General features: G+C 39.8%; 1 protein-coding gene across 1 annotated transcript in view; it reads left to right on the top strand.

Annotated features, from left to right (window-relative positions):
• Positions 1-19,672, top strand: part of MYO3B (myosin IIIB) — a 406,310-nt gene that overhangs the window by 175,668 nt on the left and 210,970 nt on the right. Inside the window, exons 11-17 of the mRNA XM_046018212.1 lie at positions 7,532-7,628; positions 8,974-9,090; positions 9,614-9,718; positions 12,069-12,152; positions 12,990-13,192; positions 17,563-17,661; positions 17,991-18,105. Of these exons, the coding sequence (XP_045874168.1) occupies positions 7,532-7,628; positions 8,974-9,090; positions 9,614-9,718; positions 12,069-12,152; positions 12,990-13,192; positions 17,563-17,661; positions 17,991-18,105 (820 nt within the window). The remainder of the gene's footprint in view (positions 1-7,531; positions 7,629-8,973; positions 9,091-9,613; positions 9,719-12,068; positions 12,153-12,989; positions 13,193-17,562; positions 17,662-17,990; positions 18,106-19,672) is intronic.

The raw sequence follows: 19,672 nt of genomic DNA on the forward strand, positions 1-19,672 counted from the left end.
TTGTAGAACTGAGATCTCCCATCCAAGTACTAACCAGGCCCGACCCTGCTTAGCTTCCGAGATCAGACGAGATCGGGCGCGTTCAGGGTGGTATGGCCGTAGACTGTAGAACTGAGATCTTGGAAACTCTTTTTTTTTTTTTTAAGATTTTTAAATTTATTTGATAAAGAGAGAGACACAACAAGAGAGGAAACACAAGCAGGGAGAGTGGGAGAGGGAGAAGCAGGCTTCCTGCAGAGCAGAGAGCCCAATGCAGGGCTCAATCCCAGAACCCTGAAATCATGACCTGAACCGAAGGCAGATGCTTAACGACTGAGCCACCCAGGGGCCCCATTTTTTTTTTAAGGGAACTTTTGAGAAATAACTGAGAACTAGTCATGTCTGAACTTGTGGACAAATTCAGTGGCACTAGAAATCAGAGTTGTTAGAGAGTTGACAAGTTGACGAACCCTGAGATCAGCATGTGGGAAAAATTAACAAAGTGATTGGTGGGGGGGTAGGGAAACCAAAAACTGACACCAGGGGAATGCATAGAGAGAAAGGAAAATGGGGGTCAAGTGCTGGAGGACATGATATATAAGGATGATGTGACATTTTTAAAAGGGCAAGATTGATTAGGGAGAAGCATGGCTGAGAAATGCAGAGGGGAGTAGGGAGGATGCCCCTTCCCCTACCTTTTCACCGTGAGTAGGTGGGAAATGAAGTTGGGTCAAGAGTGTTACAGGGCAGTGGTCTACTTCAGTTCTCTAGAGGTAAGTGTTCAAGAGCCAGGCTCAGGATCACTGGAGCTTGTTCACTATAGAGCAGGAGCTGCAGTGTGCCTAAAGAAGGGCTTGAATGCTGAGGCCCCATCTCCCTTCTCCTGGATCTAAGCATTCTTCTGAGTGGTCTAGTTGTGTGGAAAGTGAGGCCATGATCCATTTCCCTTTCACATTATGTATGTGAGGCAACTGTGGAGAGCACCACTGTGTTGAAATTTGATACTCATTTCCTAATGCTGATTAAGGTGTATGAGTGTAACTGTTGGAATTTAAGTTTCTCCAGTAATTTATAATTTTGCCATAGCATACATTTGATTCAGTTATGGTAGAGAAGTTATAAAACCAAGACTTACTGTCTCAAAAGAGGTTAAAAAGCCCTAAAATCCTGTAAACAATAGTTGGGGCTATCTTTTTTTACTTACTTGTCTGGGTGCTTTTAAACAATTTGGCCATGTCCTTTACATCAGCTCCCATTTCCTTGGCCTTCAACAGGACTTTTCCCCCAAACCAGTTTTATAAATCCCTGACTTTATCAGTATAATCTAATATCTTATATCATCATTAACGTTCAGAGAAGTAGACATGAAAATATGTTTTGTTTTAATTACCTCACAAGAATTAGTGGGAAAAGAGCAAAACTACTGTCTGGAATGTGAGTAGAGGTAGGGAAGGTGCTGGGTTGACTGTACTGTGATTGCCTCCTACTTTCCAGTCTCCCGTTGTGGGCTCAACAGCAATCCTTAGTAAAATTACAAGATCCAGCATGTCTTTCCCCTGAGGGGGCTTGGGACTGACTGAAACCACAAATATTAAATCCTCAAATACCAGGGGTCTATTTTAAGTATTATTTAGTAGAAGAATTAAGTGGCCAGTTGTTTTCTGCTCTGTTTAATGGATTTTTATTCTACCCTTGCAATTTGCCCGAGGCTGATTAAAATGATGACCTCAGCTTTTCTGATTTTCTCTTCAACCTGCAGCAGTGACCTTTAAAAACAGATTCTCCCTGCTTAACTGTCTAGCCTTCCCCAGTAAGCCTTGCTCACTCACTTCCTCTTTTACCTGCAAACTTGTATGCACATCCACGTCCACCATGTTACATACACTCATGAGTGTCAGTGAATGACTTCTGAATGATTACTTTATCAAGTGCTGAGAATGCTTGACACATAGAAGGTGAAAGATGTTTTCTGTGGCCATGGCAGAAAGATCTGTCCTCCTAACAGACACAAAATAAATCCACACCAATATAAGTAGTATCTGCTGTCTATCTGTATGTCTGTAACTGAATGAATAGATTAATACTTAATTTTTTGGTGTTGTCACTGATTCTTGCTACCTAGAGAAGATGAGTATATCCAATTCCGTTTAATATGATTGATGATAAGATTGGAATTGATTGGAATTCTGGCCCAAACCATGCTTTGATGAAAAGATAGGGAGATATTATAGTAATTTCTCCTCAAACAATTCTGTTTTTTTAGTCTGTGTACTTGTAATGTTTGTTGGATAGATACAAACTTACATTTTAGGTCAAGATAGAGCTCATGTAGTAGTTAAAGTTATCTAGGTGGTATCTCTATCCATACTTGATTCTCAGTAAAATGGTATCACACCTAGATGGTCTGCTATTGTTTTTCTCATTCTAGGTCCATGATTATATAGTTAGAGTCAAATAGAATTTTTTCTTTCATCAACTTTGTTATCAAAGGGTATATTGAAATGTTAATAATGATTTGGAAGACATATAATAGTACTCTTTCTCTAGTTTTTAGTAATATTTTCTTCACTATATAGACTCCATTGAATGTGGTGATAAGGGAGTTCCTCTGATCTCTCACGTACCTCTGATCTATTCAACTTGTCAGTTTGTCCCTGAGCTCTGTCCATGGCCACAGAAGCCTTTGTCTTAGAGTCTTGAGGACCACCACCTTTGAGCCTGGACCTTTTTTCTTACTCCTTCTCTTCTCTTCCCCCTTTTTTCTCCACCATCAACAGATTTTACTTCCTTTAGTGTCTGGAATCTGATGGGAGACTTAGTCATTCTCTACTCCTTCCAGTTCCACTCTTGGATGGAGGGAGGGCTCTGAGCCTGAGTGTGGAGGAGCTGACAGGGAGGTATCCTTCACAATGGTCCTGTGACTGTCCCCAAAATACCATCAGGTATTTCTCAGTGCAATGTTTAATCTCTCTTACTAGCACATCTCCTGTAATTATTAGGCTAAAACATTTTTATTTCCTTCCCATCTTGAGTTATGTTTTAGAGTGCCTCCTTTTGCTTTGTTCTTCATCCTAGTTGGAGATAAAGGAAAGAATGCACTACACCTATGTGAAGCCCTGTTTTGACCTACCTATATGGAAGTCACTGTTTCCACAGGCATAGTTGACAGATAGGAAGAGGCTAAGGGATTAAGGGATTACTTTCAGACAAAATATATATTTGTCAAAATCCTTCATAGGGCCAGCAGCTTGAACAAAGAAGTCTGTAGCCCATTGATGAGATATTAAAGAGCATGCATGCACAAATGGTTTTAACTGTAAAACTGGCATAGAGATGAAACTATAGTGAAGGCAGCAGTACGTCAGGATTTTATTCCAAGAGAACAATTCCCCCCAGTGTCTGAGCCAGTTTGGTACCCTCTACAGCTTGTTTCTCACTCATGGGCTGGGCCTAAGACATTCCAAAGTCTCTCCCATCTTCTGCTTGATCTGTGCCTACCTTTGTCTTACAAAACTTTTAACCTCTGCTTGTCTCACCCACTCTTCAGGTCTAGTTCTTACTTTCCACCCATTTCTTTGGACTTGATGCTTCAGATTTGCCCTTGTTCCCAGCTCACCTACGCCAGGGATTCTGACACCAGTCCTACTCACTATCCTGCATCCCCCACGAACTGAAACTCCAGGAACCAGCCCAAGCCAGGACTTTGAGTTTCTTCCTTTCTAAGCTTTAACCCCACAAACTCCATTTGTCGAGGAGGCCATACTTGACAGCCAACATACTTAGAGCCTCATAAAAAACAAGTAAGAATCTAGCAAAAAGCAGTATAGACTTTCCTGGGATTTGAAAATGACTTTTGAATCATTAAAACTTATCCTCTTGATTTAATAGAATGCCTTTAGCTATTCATCCACCCACTTATCTATCTATCCATTTCTCTGAGCTTTGAAACATTCAATTCAAGTACCTTGTAGTTGGAAGTTCATAATTTTCACATTAAGGAGTTCTTCAGCAAATTGATAATATATGCTATTCTCAAGTAAGGCACTAGATGGAGTATGTGAATTTAAAGGAAATGTAAGCTGGTAATTGCTAGTGACAACAAATAATTTAATGAAAGAAAACTAAAAAAATTAAACCAAGTTATTTTTATTAATTTCAACTAAAAATAAACAAATGTAAAATAATGTAATATTTTTTATGAGTGTATGTAAAGTCTAGGATAATTTTTAAAAAACAGATACAAGCTGGAATAAGGTTTTTTGTTTTTTTGTTTTTTTGTTTTTTTTTTTTGTCTTCAGTAGACTCTACAAACCCCATAGCCAGAGGAAAATGAAGTAGGTGGCAGTTTCAAAGCACTAGTTGGGGAAGGTAGAGATGGAGCTAAGAGATATTTATTTATTTATTTTTTTGCTGGTTGAGAAAATGAAGTGATTTTGGTAGAGTGGAAGTACCTTGCATCAACATCAGCTTCTAGATTGCCAGCTTCAATTTTGGAAGCAAATAAGTCTAAGCAATTTGATTGCCAACAAGCATGGGGGAGAGGTGATATGTGGCTAATCACAGCAGGTAAAATCTTTCAAAAGTTGTTTATAAAATATTATAATGGGAAGGTTCTTATGAGAATCAAGCTCAGATTGCAGACAGCATTTGCACGATTCCTGGAGATTAAATCTGTGTTGGCAGATAGACAATCTTCTGCAGGGTTCAAAAGATGACAGTTTTGATCCTGGTAGTATATTGCATTGTACATGTTCACTTTGAAAGTCACTTGTTCACCTTGAAAGTCACAGCTTTCTCTAGAGTTTATTTATTTGTGATATTGCAAGTGAAGTTTTGTCAGTATTTCCATTTTTGGTTGACTGTAAAAATGTCATCCAGCATGAAACCTGACATCCCTGTATGTCGTTTGGGCTGCCTTTAAGTTCAGGTCAGGAGTTACTGGAAGAAAAAAATAATCCATGGGAAACTTGCCATTGATTCAGTGGTATTTCAGATTTTGATTTCTCCAGTCTTCCTGTACTGTTTACTTCTCAAAGTCCCATGCATTCTCTCTAAGGTATTTAGTTGCATTCAGTAGGGAGGCAGACTGGAGAGAGTTTACTCCAACTTGACTGGAACCAGATCTGTGGATGATTTTTTAATTCCTCATTTTCATTGTTGAAGATGTATAGAATAAACTCCAACTTAGCATATTTCATACAATTGCAGGGTAGGGATTTAGAAAGGGGATAAGGTAACCATATTTAATATGAGAATTTAATTATTTTTTTTAAAGATTTTATTTATTTATTTGACAGAGAGAGAGATCACAAGTAGGCAGAGAGGCAGGCAGAGAGAGAGGAGGAAGCAGTCTCCCGGCGGAGCAGAGAGCCCGATGCGGGGCTCGATCCCAGGACCCTGAGATCATGACCTGAGCCGAAGGCAGCGGCTTAATCCACTGAGCCACCCAGGCGCCCCTAATTATTTTTTTTTAAATGTATATTTCATCTCATGTTGAGCTTCAAGGGAAAGAATGCTTAAGTTTTACATGAAGAGGATTTAGCCAGGATTGGCACCCTCCTGCTGTTTTATTTAGCAAAGTGCCTAGCTAGAAGTAAACAGCAGCTCTGAGTTTTAGTAAAAATTTGTATTTTAGTTCAATCTGATTTCTCTTTGACATCACTAATATGTTTAGACACAGATGAACAAATCCTTCTGTTTAATAATTTTTAAAATTCTTAGGTTATAAATTTGATTTTATTAAGTAAAATTAAGCTTTATCTATTTTGGATCTCTATATGGATTAGCAGCAAAACTGGCTCTAGCACTGGAAATGACTAATACCACATTTCAGATACCCCTTCTTAAAATCTGCCAGTGATGCAAATTAGGAAGTAAAATTTAATAGGCAGGAAGAGGAAAAAATATCAGTGTTTTCTTTGCCCATTTCCTTCACATTATGAAGTGAAGATTCAATATGTAGAGCTGTTGAATTTACTTCTTCCTTTTCACTGCCTATGAAATGCATGTAGCAAGGGACAGGGTGTACAGCGGGATGCTATGACGCCCACCTGGCACATGCAGCAACACGTTGAGTCAGACTGCTTCTGGGACCTGACAAATAAAATTGTATCCTGTATCCTACGAGCATAGCAGGTGACCGTGAAGGACCACGCAGTGATGCTTCGGAACTGACAGTGCCTGGAAGGGATCTTACACATGATTTTGTTCAGTTATTGGTATTCCAAGTAATATGTAGAGTAGTGCAAATTGTTGACTCCAAGTTTTGACAATACTTGGTACATGTTTTCAACTCTTTTGCATTTTTATATCCATGACCATATTGCTTTCACAGCCCCCTGTGAGATAGACAGTTGTGAGAGGTTCTGTTTATAGATGAAGAAAACTCAGATGCAGGCTCATTACTCAGTGGCCCACACATTCCTCAGAACCCTGAGATGAGGACCCAGCGCTTTTAACTTCTAAGCTGCTGCTTTCCCCCTACACCACACTGACTATTGATATCTTTATGAAGGAATTACAGGAAGGCCTACTTTGACTTTGAACTGATTTTATACCTTAAAGATATATTTTGGTATGCCAAAGGGGATTGGCATTGTTTGCCAACCAAGTTTTTTGTTTTTTATTTTTGCCAATCAGGTTTTTAAATGCCTGTGGAGTAAAGCCCCCAAGAGAAAAATCTCACATATGTAGACAAGGGGATACATACAAAGATATTCGGTATTGCTTTATTTAAATAGCAAAAATCGGAATCAATCTAAGTGTTGGTGATCATAGGACTGAGTAAATAAATTGGTATATATTCATATGATGTAACATTACCCAGTGATTGAAGTGACCGAAATGTGTATATGTATATAGTTTAAAAAATCATAATGTTGAGTGGGAAAAAACAATTTTGCAGAACGAAACAGTATATCATTTTTATAAGCAACATACAGAATATGTATATTGCTCATGTGTATGACCAGTATTTAAAAAATAGACTGGAAGGATACCCACCAAATAGTAGTCATTCAGGAAAGGAGAGTGGGATGAAACATGGGTAACAGAGATTTCAAATAAATAACGTAAAATGTAAACATTTTTAATTTATTGACATTTGCTTGCTTATTCTCTCAGTTTTAAATATTTTTCAAAAAGTTGGGGTCAGTGCTGGTGGATAGCCTGAGGGGACCTCAAGGGCAGTACCTGGGTGAGGACTATATTCCTCCCAATGAGCAGAAAGAACATGAGATACTTATTTCTGGAAAAGCTGTGGTTGACATTTAAGAAGAGCAAACAGAAGTATTAGATGGGCCCATTTGGCAGTATTCCTCACTGCGGGAGAAAGGAGACTTGAGGTCTGGAGCTCACCTTGCCCTGGATAGCTCTACAGCCACAGGGAGAGGGTCCTAGAGCTTGGGGACCTGGATTGCACTTGCTCTTCCTGTCCCCATCACTGAATTCTCTGAACACATGTGGGAAGATTGTGAATGAAACATTCTCGTGGTCTACATTCTGCTACAGTTTTTACTATATTAATGCGAACGTTCTCTGGATAAATTTCTAGGCATGAAAGAATGCATACCAGAAGACCCTATCATGTGGAAGATGCTGAAAAATACTGCCTTGAGGATGACTTGGTCAATTTAGAGGTTCTGGATGAGGTACTAAATATTTAGTAGGCAATTCTCACTGCTGACATTTGTTTCATGTGAATGATCTGACCTTTTTCTTGTAGACCATGTTCTCCTAAGATCATATGAAAATTTAATTGTTTGTATAGCCTTGAGGTGAAGCTCACGGAGCATTTGGTTGCTGTGACTGTGATCCTGTGTTGTGTTCATTTATAGTCCCCCAAATGTCCTAAATGATGAGGAGGAAAGGATTTGAAATTTTTCCAATAAAGCCCTTTATATTTTAAGCCTCAATGATTTATTACATTGCCAGAAATTATTTTCTGTTTTAGAGAAAGTGCAGTTTAACTCTGAAGTCAAGATAATTGTTTGTTAAAATCTTGCCATTTGCAACGATGTGGATGGAACTAGAGGGTATTATGCTAAGTGAAATAAGTCAATCAGAGAAAGACAATTATCATATGATCTCTCTGATATGAGGAATTTGAGAGGCAGGGCCAGTGTGGGGAGTGCATCTTAGGGGAAAGGGAAGGAAAAAATGAAACAAAATAGGACCAGGGAGGGAGGCAAACCATAAGAGACTCTTAATCTCAGGAAACAAACTGAGAGTTGCTGGAGGCAGGGGGATGGGAGGGATGTGGTGGCTGGGTGATGGACACTGGGGAGGGTATATTCTATGGTGAGTGCTGTGAGTTGCGTAAGACTGATGATTCACAGACCTGTACTCCTGGGGCAAATAATACATTCTATATTAATTTAAAAAAAAGATAGTTGTTTGTTCTTCATAAAGAGTGGCTTTATTTAGGGAAATAGTGGAGGATAATACAGCTTGAGTTCTAAATTTGAAAACTGTGATAATCTCCATTTAAAGTATGCATGTTTAATAGAGCTGTTAAAGCACTGGAACTGCTTTTGCTGATTCCAACTCCAGAGACCTTTAACTACAATGCATGAATCACTAAAGTGTAACATAGAAGTGTTCAATTCCATATTCCCACTACATAAATTTTAAGTGTAATGCTTTTAGAAAAGTTACTATTTTTTCTATACTTTTATTAAACCAAATTCTAAGTAGAGCATTTTGATTCGATAAGACAAGTTCTTCGTAATAACAAATAAAACCCTTGTTGGCTATCTCAATGTCCTTTAGCAAGTCCTAAGTAGGCCTTCCTTATTCTTTTCGGCATATTCCTATTTTTTTTCTTCTTCCAAGCCAAATATCTTCATTGAGGATCCTTAGGGTCACTGTATTATTTAAATTGCTACTTTCCTCTTTTAGAAAAAAAAATTCTTATGAGACTAAATTTGTTATTTTTAGAATTCTTTCTTGGTTAGAAATAGTGTTTACTCTCAGTACTATCTATCCTCTTCTTAGGATACAATTATTCATCAGTTGCAAAAGCGTTACATGGACTTGGTGATCTACACATATGTTGGAGACATCTTAATTGCCTTAAACCCCTTTCAGGATCTAAGCATATACTCTCCACAGGTAAGGGGTGCTGTAAGAGCATGTTACTCCTTAATAGGAAATCAAAAAACCAGAAGGGAAAGTGAAAAGAAGGGGAAAACGAGAATAAACTGCTGCTGCTTTAGCAGTGTATACCCCAACCCGCAGATGATAATACAACACAGATGGCATTCTTCCATTTTGTGGGTAACTTTTCAGAGCAAGATATAATGGTAATAGCAAACATTCAGTTAGTGCTTTCCACATGCCAGTCACGGGCTTATCTCACTCACTCCTTGTAATCTTGTGAAGCAGGCATGATGATTAAAGCTCTTTGGCAGATGAGGAGACTTAGCATGGTGAAGTTAATTCCCATGCAAAAGCTCATGAAACTACTAAGTGAAGAACTGGGATTTGAACTTATGCCTGCAGACTCCAGAGTCTGTGGCTCAATAGCCTTCCTGATGCTATAATTCCCCTAACAAGTGACAAAGCCTTGGTTTCATGGGCAACAGGTACCGGTGCATTAGATGTTATCTTTAAATTAATTTTTTTTTCCCTTCAGTTTTCCAGACTTTATCATGGGGTGAAACGTGCCTCAAATCCCCCCCACATATTTGCAACCGCAGATGCTGCTTACCAATGTATGGTTACTTTTAGCAAAGACCAGGTAAGAACTCTCCTTCCTTCCCTGCCAACTCACCCAGTAGGAGGTGTACTGTCTTCCTCCGCAGCTCTTATGTCTTCCTGAAAACTCCATTCTGGTTGCTGGTGCTGATTGAAGGAAATAGAAAATGAAACAGTAGCTCAGTGGTACAGGAATGGTGGTAAAGTTACAGCAGCCAGAGAACGTGAAAATTCTTTTGGAGTTACATGAAGCATTGGCATCATAAGCACTCATTTTCTCTGATAAAATGTAGTGTTTCTACTATGAATATGAGAACATAGAGCCAACACAAACCTGATTACATGAACACAACTATAATAAAAACAGAATGTAGGATGACATAAATGAAATTCCTTCTTATTAAGGTCTTGGAATTTTCATGGTTCGATATTTTTTGTATGAAATATTGCACACAGGTTGACCATGATCAAGCCCCACACCATTAGCTGGTGAGAAATTGTGGTGGATTTGGTAGAGACGGAACAGATTTTAAACTCAATGCTAGTTAACTACAAAGCTCACCCATACAGCTTCCCTTTCTGGACCTTCAACTCAAGGTGGTGATATATCTAACCTTAACCCTTCCTTTACTTTCACTGTGTATATTTTCGTTTGTGTCTTTAGTCTGAAATACAAGTAATAAAGTGGGTAAGAAATTTTTTTGAGAGAGTTACTGTGTGTAAGTTTTCTGACACCTGTGAAGTCCCAGCTTTGGGTTTGTTAAGGAATAGATGAAACTATAACAGTGTGAGTTTCAAAATAGAGTCTATGGATTCACTTTCAGGTTAGAAACTTGGCTTCTCTGTGTTGCGACCTTTCCCAAAGACTTGTGAAGTGTCCATAGATTTCATAGAGAGGGAGTCAGTGGAGAGAGACACATGTATTTCTAAATTTGAGAAGTTTCCCCATTGGGTTTTTTCTGACACTGGAGGTTGTGTCTTTTCCAGCACCAACCAGTTCTTCGATTCTCCAACAGCAATTGGATGCCCAATGGTTCGATCCATTCAATTCTGATCCTCATTTCCCAGAGTTAGCACAGATCCCACATGGTCAGGGCTCAGCCCCAAAGACTGCCCCCATCTCAGATGCCAGCCACAAAAGGGGTACCCAGGCTACCTACACTTCTGCCCAGCCTACAAATTCAGGGGTTTCCACAACCTTCAAGTCTGACAATTCACTAGAACAACTCACAGAACTCAGGAGAACACTTTACTTAAATTTACTGGCTTAGTATAAAGGTTACAACTCAGGAACAGCCAAGTGGAAGAGATTATCCAGGGCAAGATAAAGGGGAGAGGGATAGCGCAAAGCTTCCATGCCTTCTTTGGGCATGTCCCCTCCCAGCCTCTCAAAGTGTTCATACCAGAAGCTCTCTGAATCTTGTTGTTTAAGAATTTTTATGACTCAGTCAATCTCTAGTCCCTCTCTCCTCCCTAGAAGTTGGGGTGATGGGGCTGAAAGTTTCTACTCTCTCATCTTGTATTTGGTCTTTTTTGGTGACCAGCACCCACTGGGAAACTATCTTGGGCCCTACCTTGAACTATCTGATTAGCAGTTAGGTTTGGTTGAAAGGGACTTTTTTGTGACTAACAAAAGATGGTCCTACTGCTGCTATGATTCAGGAAGTTCCAAGGGTCTTAGGAGCTCTGTGCCAGGAACCAGAGACAAAGACCGAATACATGTTTTTTTTTATTATACCATACCCACTAATATTCTTGATACATAAAGAGCCCCTAGGAGTGAACCAAACAAACAGGCAAAGGATATGGCCTGGTCACAAAAAAGAAAATATGAATAACTTTAAACATATGAAAAGATCTCAGCCTCACTCATAATAAAATAAATGCAAGTTAAAACTACACTTGGTCTTGAGACCAAAACCATTCTCTTACATTTCTGATTGACAAAAACCCAACGTACCCTATTAGTGAGGCTGTAGGAGAACAGGCACTTTTGGGGATTGGTCCAGTCCTTAGGAAAGCAATTTGGTACTACCTATCCTATTTATAAATGTATTTATCCTTGACTTCAGCAACCCATTTCTAGGAATTTATTCTGTAGAAGAGCCTGCATGTAAATATAATGCCCTACGTATAGGGTTATTCATTGCAGTATACTCCTTATGTACCCATCAATACGAGACTGGTTAAATTGACTGTGGTACATCCGTACAATGGACCAAGCAGCAGTGAAAAGGTTAAAGAAGTTCTCAGTGTACGGAAATGGAAAGATTCCTTAGATAAATCATTCAGTGAACAAACAAATATATCCACAGTGGTGGATATTATGTGAAAACCATCCCTGAACATACTGTGCTATGAACTCTTCACTCTCACTCCTTTTCCTGTGTCAGTGCATTGTCATCAGTGGAGAAAGTGGCTCTGGGAAGACAGAAAGTGCCCACCTGATTGTTCAGCATTTGACTTTCTTGGGAAAGGTATTGATCACCTGTTTTATGTGTCATGGCTAGAATCCTTGCCAGTGTAACTGCATATTTTATAAATGATGGAACTACTGGTTTTTATTAGTTATTATGTAAAAACCTTCCATCTTTATTATGTTTACTTCCTGATAGCGAGGCCTCTTAAGATGTCAGCATGCCATCCCTCTTTCACATAGTGAGGAAAATAATGCCAGCACGAGTTTACTAGATTATCAGCAATTAATTTTTTATGTTTTCAATGTAATAGAAACATTTAGCCATTAAGTAGCAAAAGTGGTTAAACACTAGGAACAGGCTCAGGGAAAGCCACTAAGACAATTAAAGGTTTGGAAAACAGAAATCTTTGAGCAAAACTTGAAGGGAATGGAAATTTTTAGCTTGGTGAAATGGACGTTGAAGGAATGACTTAAAAATAGTCTAGCAGTTTCTTAGACTCAGAATTAGTGTATCATGAGACTAAGAATTTAAGGAGTATTTTCTACAGATGAGGTTTATTCAATGTTATAATGGATGACTGAGAAAAGTTATGGGATCTCTCTATTTAAAACTCTTTCTAAACAGTTTAGGCATTTTATCTGTCAAGGATTTTAAGTGAAGTGTGGCTGGATGTAAAAATTGAAAATCTAGTCTAGCCCCATCTGATGCCCGTGCACCTGGGGAGTTGCTTGTCTGAGAAAACAGTGCTGGTGGTTGATGCTAATTTCCCCAAGTGAAGTTCTTCCCCAAAGGATAATGTGAATTTGCAGGGGGATGGGCAGGGAGGGATGCCTGGCAATTTTGCTAAGATCATATTTCTGGAAGCTCCTCTTGACTGTTGTCTGTTTGGCACAGGCCAATAATCAGACCTTGAGAGAGAAAATTCTGCAAGTCAACTCCCTGGTGGAAGCCTTTGGAAATGCATGCACTGCCATCAATGACAATTCCAGCCGTTTTGGAAAATATCTGGAAATGATGTTTACACCAACCGGAGCTGTGATGGGGGCAAGAATCTCTGAGTATCTCCTTGAAAAATCCAGAGTTATAAAACAGGCAGTGTAGGTGCATGATTTTGTCACTCTGTTTTTGCTCTGCAAGATAGACCAGGAGGCTTTGGTCATCTTAATGGCCCCATTTCACCTTTTTCTCAGCATCCATGCCCCCCAACCCACCCCCAGGCTGTCTAAGAACAAGGAATTATTTAAGCAAAGTGGTAATTTTTAACCCAAAAGATATTTGCAGGCCAAGTACAAGGGTTGGGGTAGGAGTACTTTGGAATTAATATGCCCATTTTTGGGTTCTGCTGGGGAGAATTTAAAACATTGTGAACGCTTTTAAAAATCATTAGGTACCAGGGCACCTGGGTGGCACAGCTGGTTGGGCATTCAGCTCAGGTCACGATCTCAGAGTTGTGAGATCAAGTCCCGCTTTGGGCTCCACACTTGGTATGGAATCTGCTTGAGATTCTCTGTCTCTCTGTCTCTCTCCCTCTCTCCCTCCCCCCTCCCCCGCCCCTGTTCTTCCTCTCAAATAAGTAAATACATCTTCAGAAAAAAATCACTAGATAGCTTAAAATTGAACTATTAAAAAAAGCATTGGTCATATTCCACATACTACTTTTTCCCTAGATTGAAAAGGAAAAAAAAAAGATGATTTTGTTTTAAGAAGAGCAGTCTAGCAACAGTGATCAATAGTATGGAATTCTCTGGATTCAAATGCTGGCTCTGACATTTGTTGCCCTTGGTTATCGCACTTAACCTCTCTGTGACTTACCTGTGAAATGGAGATGGCAGTAGTACCTACCTCATGGGTTTGCTGTGACTATTAGTGATTTCATGTATATAAAGTTACTTTAAAAAGTGCCTTGTTCAGTACAGGTTATTAGAGGGCCATCCATGCTTTTTATTATTATTGCAGGATCCCAGAGTTCCTTAGGAACATGGTCCATTCATGTATTTTCAGTAATTATCTACTGAATGCTTGTTGTTTGCTAGTGTTGTGCTCCCTACTGGAGTTGCAAGAGTAAGCAAAATAGACAAGGTGGCAGTATTCATGGAGCTCAGAGTGGGTGGGGGTTGGGGAGGAGGGAGGATCAAAGGCATTAAACAAATAAATCAACTTAAAGGCAGAAGGATTAGGATAAGTCCTAGGAAACAGTATAAGGTGCTGTGAAGGTAAAAGAGGAGAAGGAAGGGCACATAAGCTAGAAGAGAGGGGCTCCATGTGTATGGACAGATAATCTGAGACTGAGGATCACTACGGGTTGGCCAACAAGGTGGTGCTCCTCCCAATAAGGGAGACTGGTAAAGATGAGCCTGAGACCAGATCATCTGGTCTGGGCTTTGGAACCAGGCTGGGGATTTTGAACCTTGTTCTAAAGGCAGTAAGGGTGTGCCTGGGCGGCTCAGTCAGTTAAGTGTCTGCCTTTGGCTCAGGTCATGATCTCGGGGTCCTCGGATTGAGCCCCACATCAGGCTCCCTGCTTAGTGGGGAGCCTGCTCCCCCCTCTCTTTCTGCTGCTCCCCATGCTTGTGCTCTCTCACTCGCTCTCTCTGTCAAATAAATAAATAAAATCTTCAAGAGAAATAAAGGCAGTAGGAAGCCATTTAATGTTTTCAAGCAGAGGAGTCACAAAACCCAAGTTGCATTTCAAATGACTGCTCTGGCTTCGGTGGGGAGAATGGATTGGAGATGCAGTAGGGATCCTGTTGAGACCATTAGGAGGCTGTCTGTTGCCAGACCCCTGTGAGGCAGAATGTTGGCCTGGACTGAAAGCATAGCAGTGGAGAGAGGTGGAGAGAAGTTGATGAATCTGAGAGCTACTGTGCAAGGACAATCCACAGTACTTGTTCCAGGGTCAGAACTCAAGCATCCTCCTCTGTCATACATTTGCAGTTTCCTCACAAAATAGGGGCTGGTGTGCAAATTAAACAAATGAATGAAAAGACAGAGTGAGAGTTATTTTAGCTTCCCTATGGCTTCTTGATTAATTTTTATGGTGTCCCTTGCTTCTTTCTCCCCAAATTAGGGTGATTTTAAAGTTTATGGAGCTACCTCTGACATAACGGAAAATACAGTTTTCTGTGTACAAATGTAAAGTGGTCTTTTGCAAAGATAGTATGAAGAGGGCTCTAATCACAGCCATGTCATTTGTTGTTTATGTCACTTAATATAATATCCTCATACCTTACTTTCCTTATATGCAAAAAAGGCGTCATAAAATCATCCGTACAGGGCTATTATGAGAATCAAATGAGATATGTGATTTATATCAAACACAGAATCTGAAACATAATAGGTATCTAATATACCATAACATTATGATTATTAAATTTATTCAATACGACAGCAGTGCTGAGGTAAAATAGACTGAAGATATTGGATGAGGGAAGAAAATGGGGCTTGTGAAGGTCCTGTTCACCTAAGCTTTCTTGTCTGCTCCCATCTAGGCACATGAGGGATTTCCCTTTTAGGTATGCTGGGGTTGAATGTGGTCATATGACCAGTTCTAGCAAGTGAGCGTTTAATGGCAAGACCCTCTGGCAAAGTGCAAGATGGTGGCTGCTTCATAAGCCTGGGCCCATGAGTGATTATGATGAGCGCAGCCCTCTTCCCTTTGCTGACCCTCAGTGGACATGTACTCTGAGCAAGAAGCGACCCTCTGTTAAGCCACTAACATTTTTGGGATGTTTGTTATTGCAACCAAACCTAGCCAAACCAGATATGTACAGGGAAGAAAACTAAATTGAATTTATGCTAGGGGTGGATATTGGTAGGCAATGTTCAGAAGAATTGAGAACTAGAAATATCTGCAAAAAAATATATAAGAAGGCAAGACCAATATGGGTCAGCCAAAGCCTATATGTTGTTATCAGAGCTTAAAAAATAAGTGGCATTTGTACCAGGCATACTGATTCATAAAGCCCTAAAAGGGCTTTACCATCTCTGTGAATAGATGTATAGTAACTAGATGCTCAAGTTAGATACCTAGGAGGCAGAATCCAGATCATTTTCCCTCACTGCTTTCATTCATTCTCTCAGGATGTTCTTTTACTTATTCCTCAAAATAGACCTTTAAGCTTACCCTTGTTCCCCATCATTACTATCACCACTACCTATCCAAGTCACTTGCTGTCTCACCTGGACCTCCTGTTTGGTCTCCTTTTATCCATGTTGGCTTTTTATAGTCTAGTCTTCATCCTGCAGCTAGAAGGTACTTTTTTCAACATGGATCTACTCATGCCATACACTTACAGTGCAACGTGGGTCCAGTTTAAAATGCTTCAAAGAATTCTAACTGCCTAATTAACAAGGTCCTCATTATGGCCTAACAAGTCTTGGTGTGGGCTGGCCCTGCCCACCTTCCCACGCCCTTCTCACTAGCTTTTTTTTTTTTTTTTTAAATTCTATGTGGGTATCATGCTCAGAGCCCTTGCGTATATGTTGCTCCCTGTCTTTGGAATGCTTTCCCGCTTCTTTCTGTAACTCCTTCCAGGCCCTTCTCATGTTTCAGTGTTTGGCTTAAGTGTTTGGCCAAGGTGAGGATTTGCAAAATCCTAGGGATAGCAACAAAAGAGACTGTCCTCCAGAGGAAGGAAAGGGACCCAGAGCAGGGCTTTTTCAAACTGTCTATGCCAAAGGACCAGTTAAAAATTTCTCAATCCATTGTGAACTAATACCTTATAAAACATCATGGAAATGAATTATCCAAAAAATTATTATACTCATGGATGTCATGGCAATGTCACGTGGTATAAAATATCTAAACATGTACACTGACAGCAATCCACAGACCACACTTAGAGTAACACAGATCTGAAAAGACCTTGGCCACGATGGCTAAAAGAGGGTAGACAGCAGGAGACCAGGGGACTGGTGCATGCCATTTTTAAAGAATACAGGTTTGAAAGAGTGGAGACCTCAGTTCTGGGTATGAAAGAGTGGAGACCTCAGTTCTGGGACCAGTTCTGCTCCTAACTTGCCATAGGACTAGAGACCCACTTCTTGTCTGGGGCCCCAGTAAAATAGGTAGATTGACTGATAGCTCTCTAAGCTGGATAACATTTGTCTCTTAAACAATGTGGACTACAAATAGAGAGTAAGTGGCACAGAGGCATAGTCATTTGGGCTGTACTAGAAATATTTCTAAACATGTGTAACCTGAGCTGTTAAGTATGAATGTTCCATTCTCTGAAACCTCCTTCTGTGTAAAGATAAGTGTGTTTAATAATGTGACACTGTGACAATTACTATACTAATCCTATCACTATTCCGATTCTATAATTGGGTTGTGGCCTATTTAATTTGCATATTTGAAAATGCAAATTTGCCACAGGATAATATTTTTCATAGAACAGAAATGGTATAAATTACTTGAAGTGCAGAAGCGGAATATGTTATTAATAATACCCCCTCCCCTTTTTTTCAGGGGAGAGAAAAATTTTCACATATTTTACTACATTTATGCTGGTCTTTATCACCAGAAGAAACTTTCTGAGTTCAGACTTCCTGAGGAAAAGCCTCCTAGGTAAGTGTCAGGGGTTTTAATGAATGTGTAACTAGCATCTGAGAAAACTTAGAAATAAATGGAACTGTTTTTCCTAACTGGATACTGATAGTCTCTTAAGTTGAAATACCCAGGATGAGATGTTGGGAACTATATCTCACCATTTTCATTTTCGAGAAAGTTCAGAAACTTAACTGTAGCCATTTTACTCAGCTGTGTGTACCATTATTCCGCTTCACTATTAGACTGAAAGGGAATTGCCCTGGCGAAGAAGGAGCCCAGTGACGATCTGGTATTCGGGGGCCATTTGCCAAGTCAATGCTCATTGTATTTGGTCCTACCCCATTTAGGTATATAGCCGATGAAACTGGAAGGGTGATACATGACATAACTAACAAGGAGTCTTACAGAAGACAATTTGAAGCAATTCAGCATTGCTTCAGAATTATAGGGTTCACTGACAAGGTAAGTGATTGCCAAGAGAAAAAGAAACTCAAGTGTTCATATTCTTGGATCAACATGAGCGAAGATGTGAATGTTCTAATTTGGAGAAGGATACTTTCTTTTCCCCCGTCATCTGATCATGTATAAGTTCTTGCTCCTCAAAATATGATTGGAGGACCAGAAATACTGTCTTCACCTGGAAGCTTGTTAGAAATGCAGACTCTCAGGGCATCTGTATGGCTCAGTCGATTAAGTGTGACTTTTGATTTCAGCTCTGGTCATGATCTTAGGCTCATGGGATCAAACCCCAAGTTAGACTCCACACTCAGCAGGGAGTTTGCTTGAGATTCTCTCTCCCTCTGCCCTTCTCTGTCCCACATGCTCTCTCTCTCTCTCTCTCTCAAACAAATATATAAATCTTAAAAAAAAAATGAGGCTCAAAAATATAAAAGGGGGGGTGGTGCCTGGATGACTCAGTTAGTTAAATGTCTGACTCTTGATTTTGGCTCAGGTCATGATTTCAGGGTCGTGGGATCAAATCCCATGATGGGCTCCATGCTGGGTGTGGAGTCTGCTTAAGATTTTCTCTCCCTCTGCCCCTCCCTGTCCTCCCTCTCCAAAAAGAAGGAATGCAGACTTGTAGACTCCCAGGTCCATCTAAGAATGGCTGAACCAGAATCTGATTTTAAACAAGATGCACAGGTGAATATTAGAGTAGAAATACTGTCATAACAGCCTCATACCTGCAATTTGTTCCCATTGTCACCAGTTCACTACAGCTATGATAATAAACACCAAAGCAATACTGCCCTTTTCTTGAGTTGAGGTTGTTCCAGGCATTAAAGTGAATTATGTAATAGAAGTAAGGGGATATGTCAGTTACACCCAGCCACAAAAATATATTTATGCTAGTAGCTCCTTGTGTACCAAAACAAATTAATTTTGAAGCTTTTCAACTTTCTTGCAGTCACTTCCTTCTCTGTGGTACACAGATGCACATTATTACCTCTAGCTCTAAGTATTGTACTATTCTTATCTTTCTAGATTCAGGCTGTCTCTATTAAATATATGCCAGGGGTGACAGAAGATATTTATAACCCTAGGTTCAAATATTATTCTCTGATACATTTATGTCATAGTTTCTGGGATTTATGCCATCAATTTGGCAAAATACACAGATTCTTCTGCTTTTCCAACAAAGGTGGTGAATGATTAGGAGGTAGGTGAGACTGTTAAATCTTAAGGGATTAGATTACAAGACACTCCAGTTACTCTGGGACAGCCACTCCAGGCAAAGGATTGCTTCTGTAATCTAATGAGTTTGACGAGCCCTTCCCTCCCCAGCATGCCTGATTTTAGTCATAATCATACCTTCCTTTTTTCTAAGCAGCTGTTAATTTTCTCTTTTGGCCTCCCACTGACTTTAGACTGACAGACAGTGGAAAATCCCAAAGGTCAGAGAAAAACAGAACTGTATTTCCCTTGGCTCCTTAGAGGAGAGCAATTAAACAGGTTCAAGCCTTATTAAAGGGCCTTTATGGTTATTAATTTATAGAGCTGGTTATTATCAAGATGCATCACCAGAAGA

The sequence above is a fragment of the Meles meles genome, chromosome 9 (assembly GCF_922984935.1).
Source record: "Meles meles chromosome 9, mMelMel3.1 paternal haplotype, whole genome shotgun sequence".
Taxonomy (NCBI): domain Eukaryota; kingdom Metazoa; phylum Chordata; class Mammalia; order Carnivora; family Mustelidae; genus Meles; species Meles meles.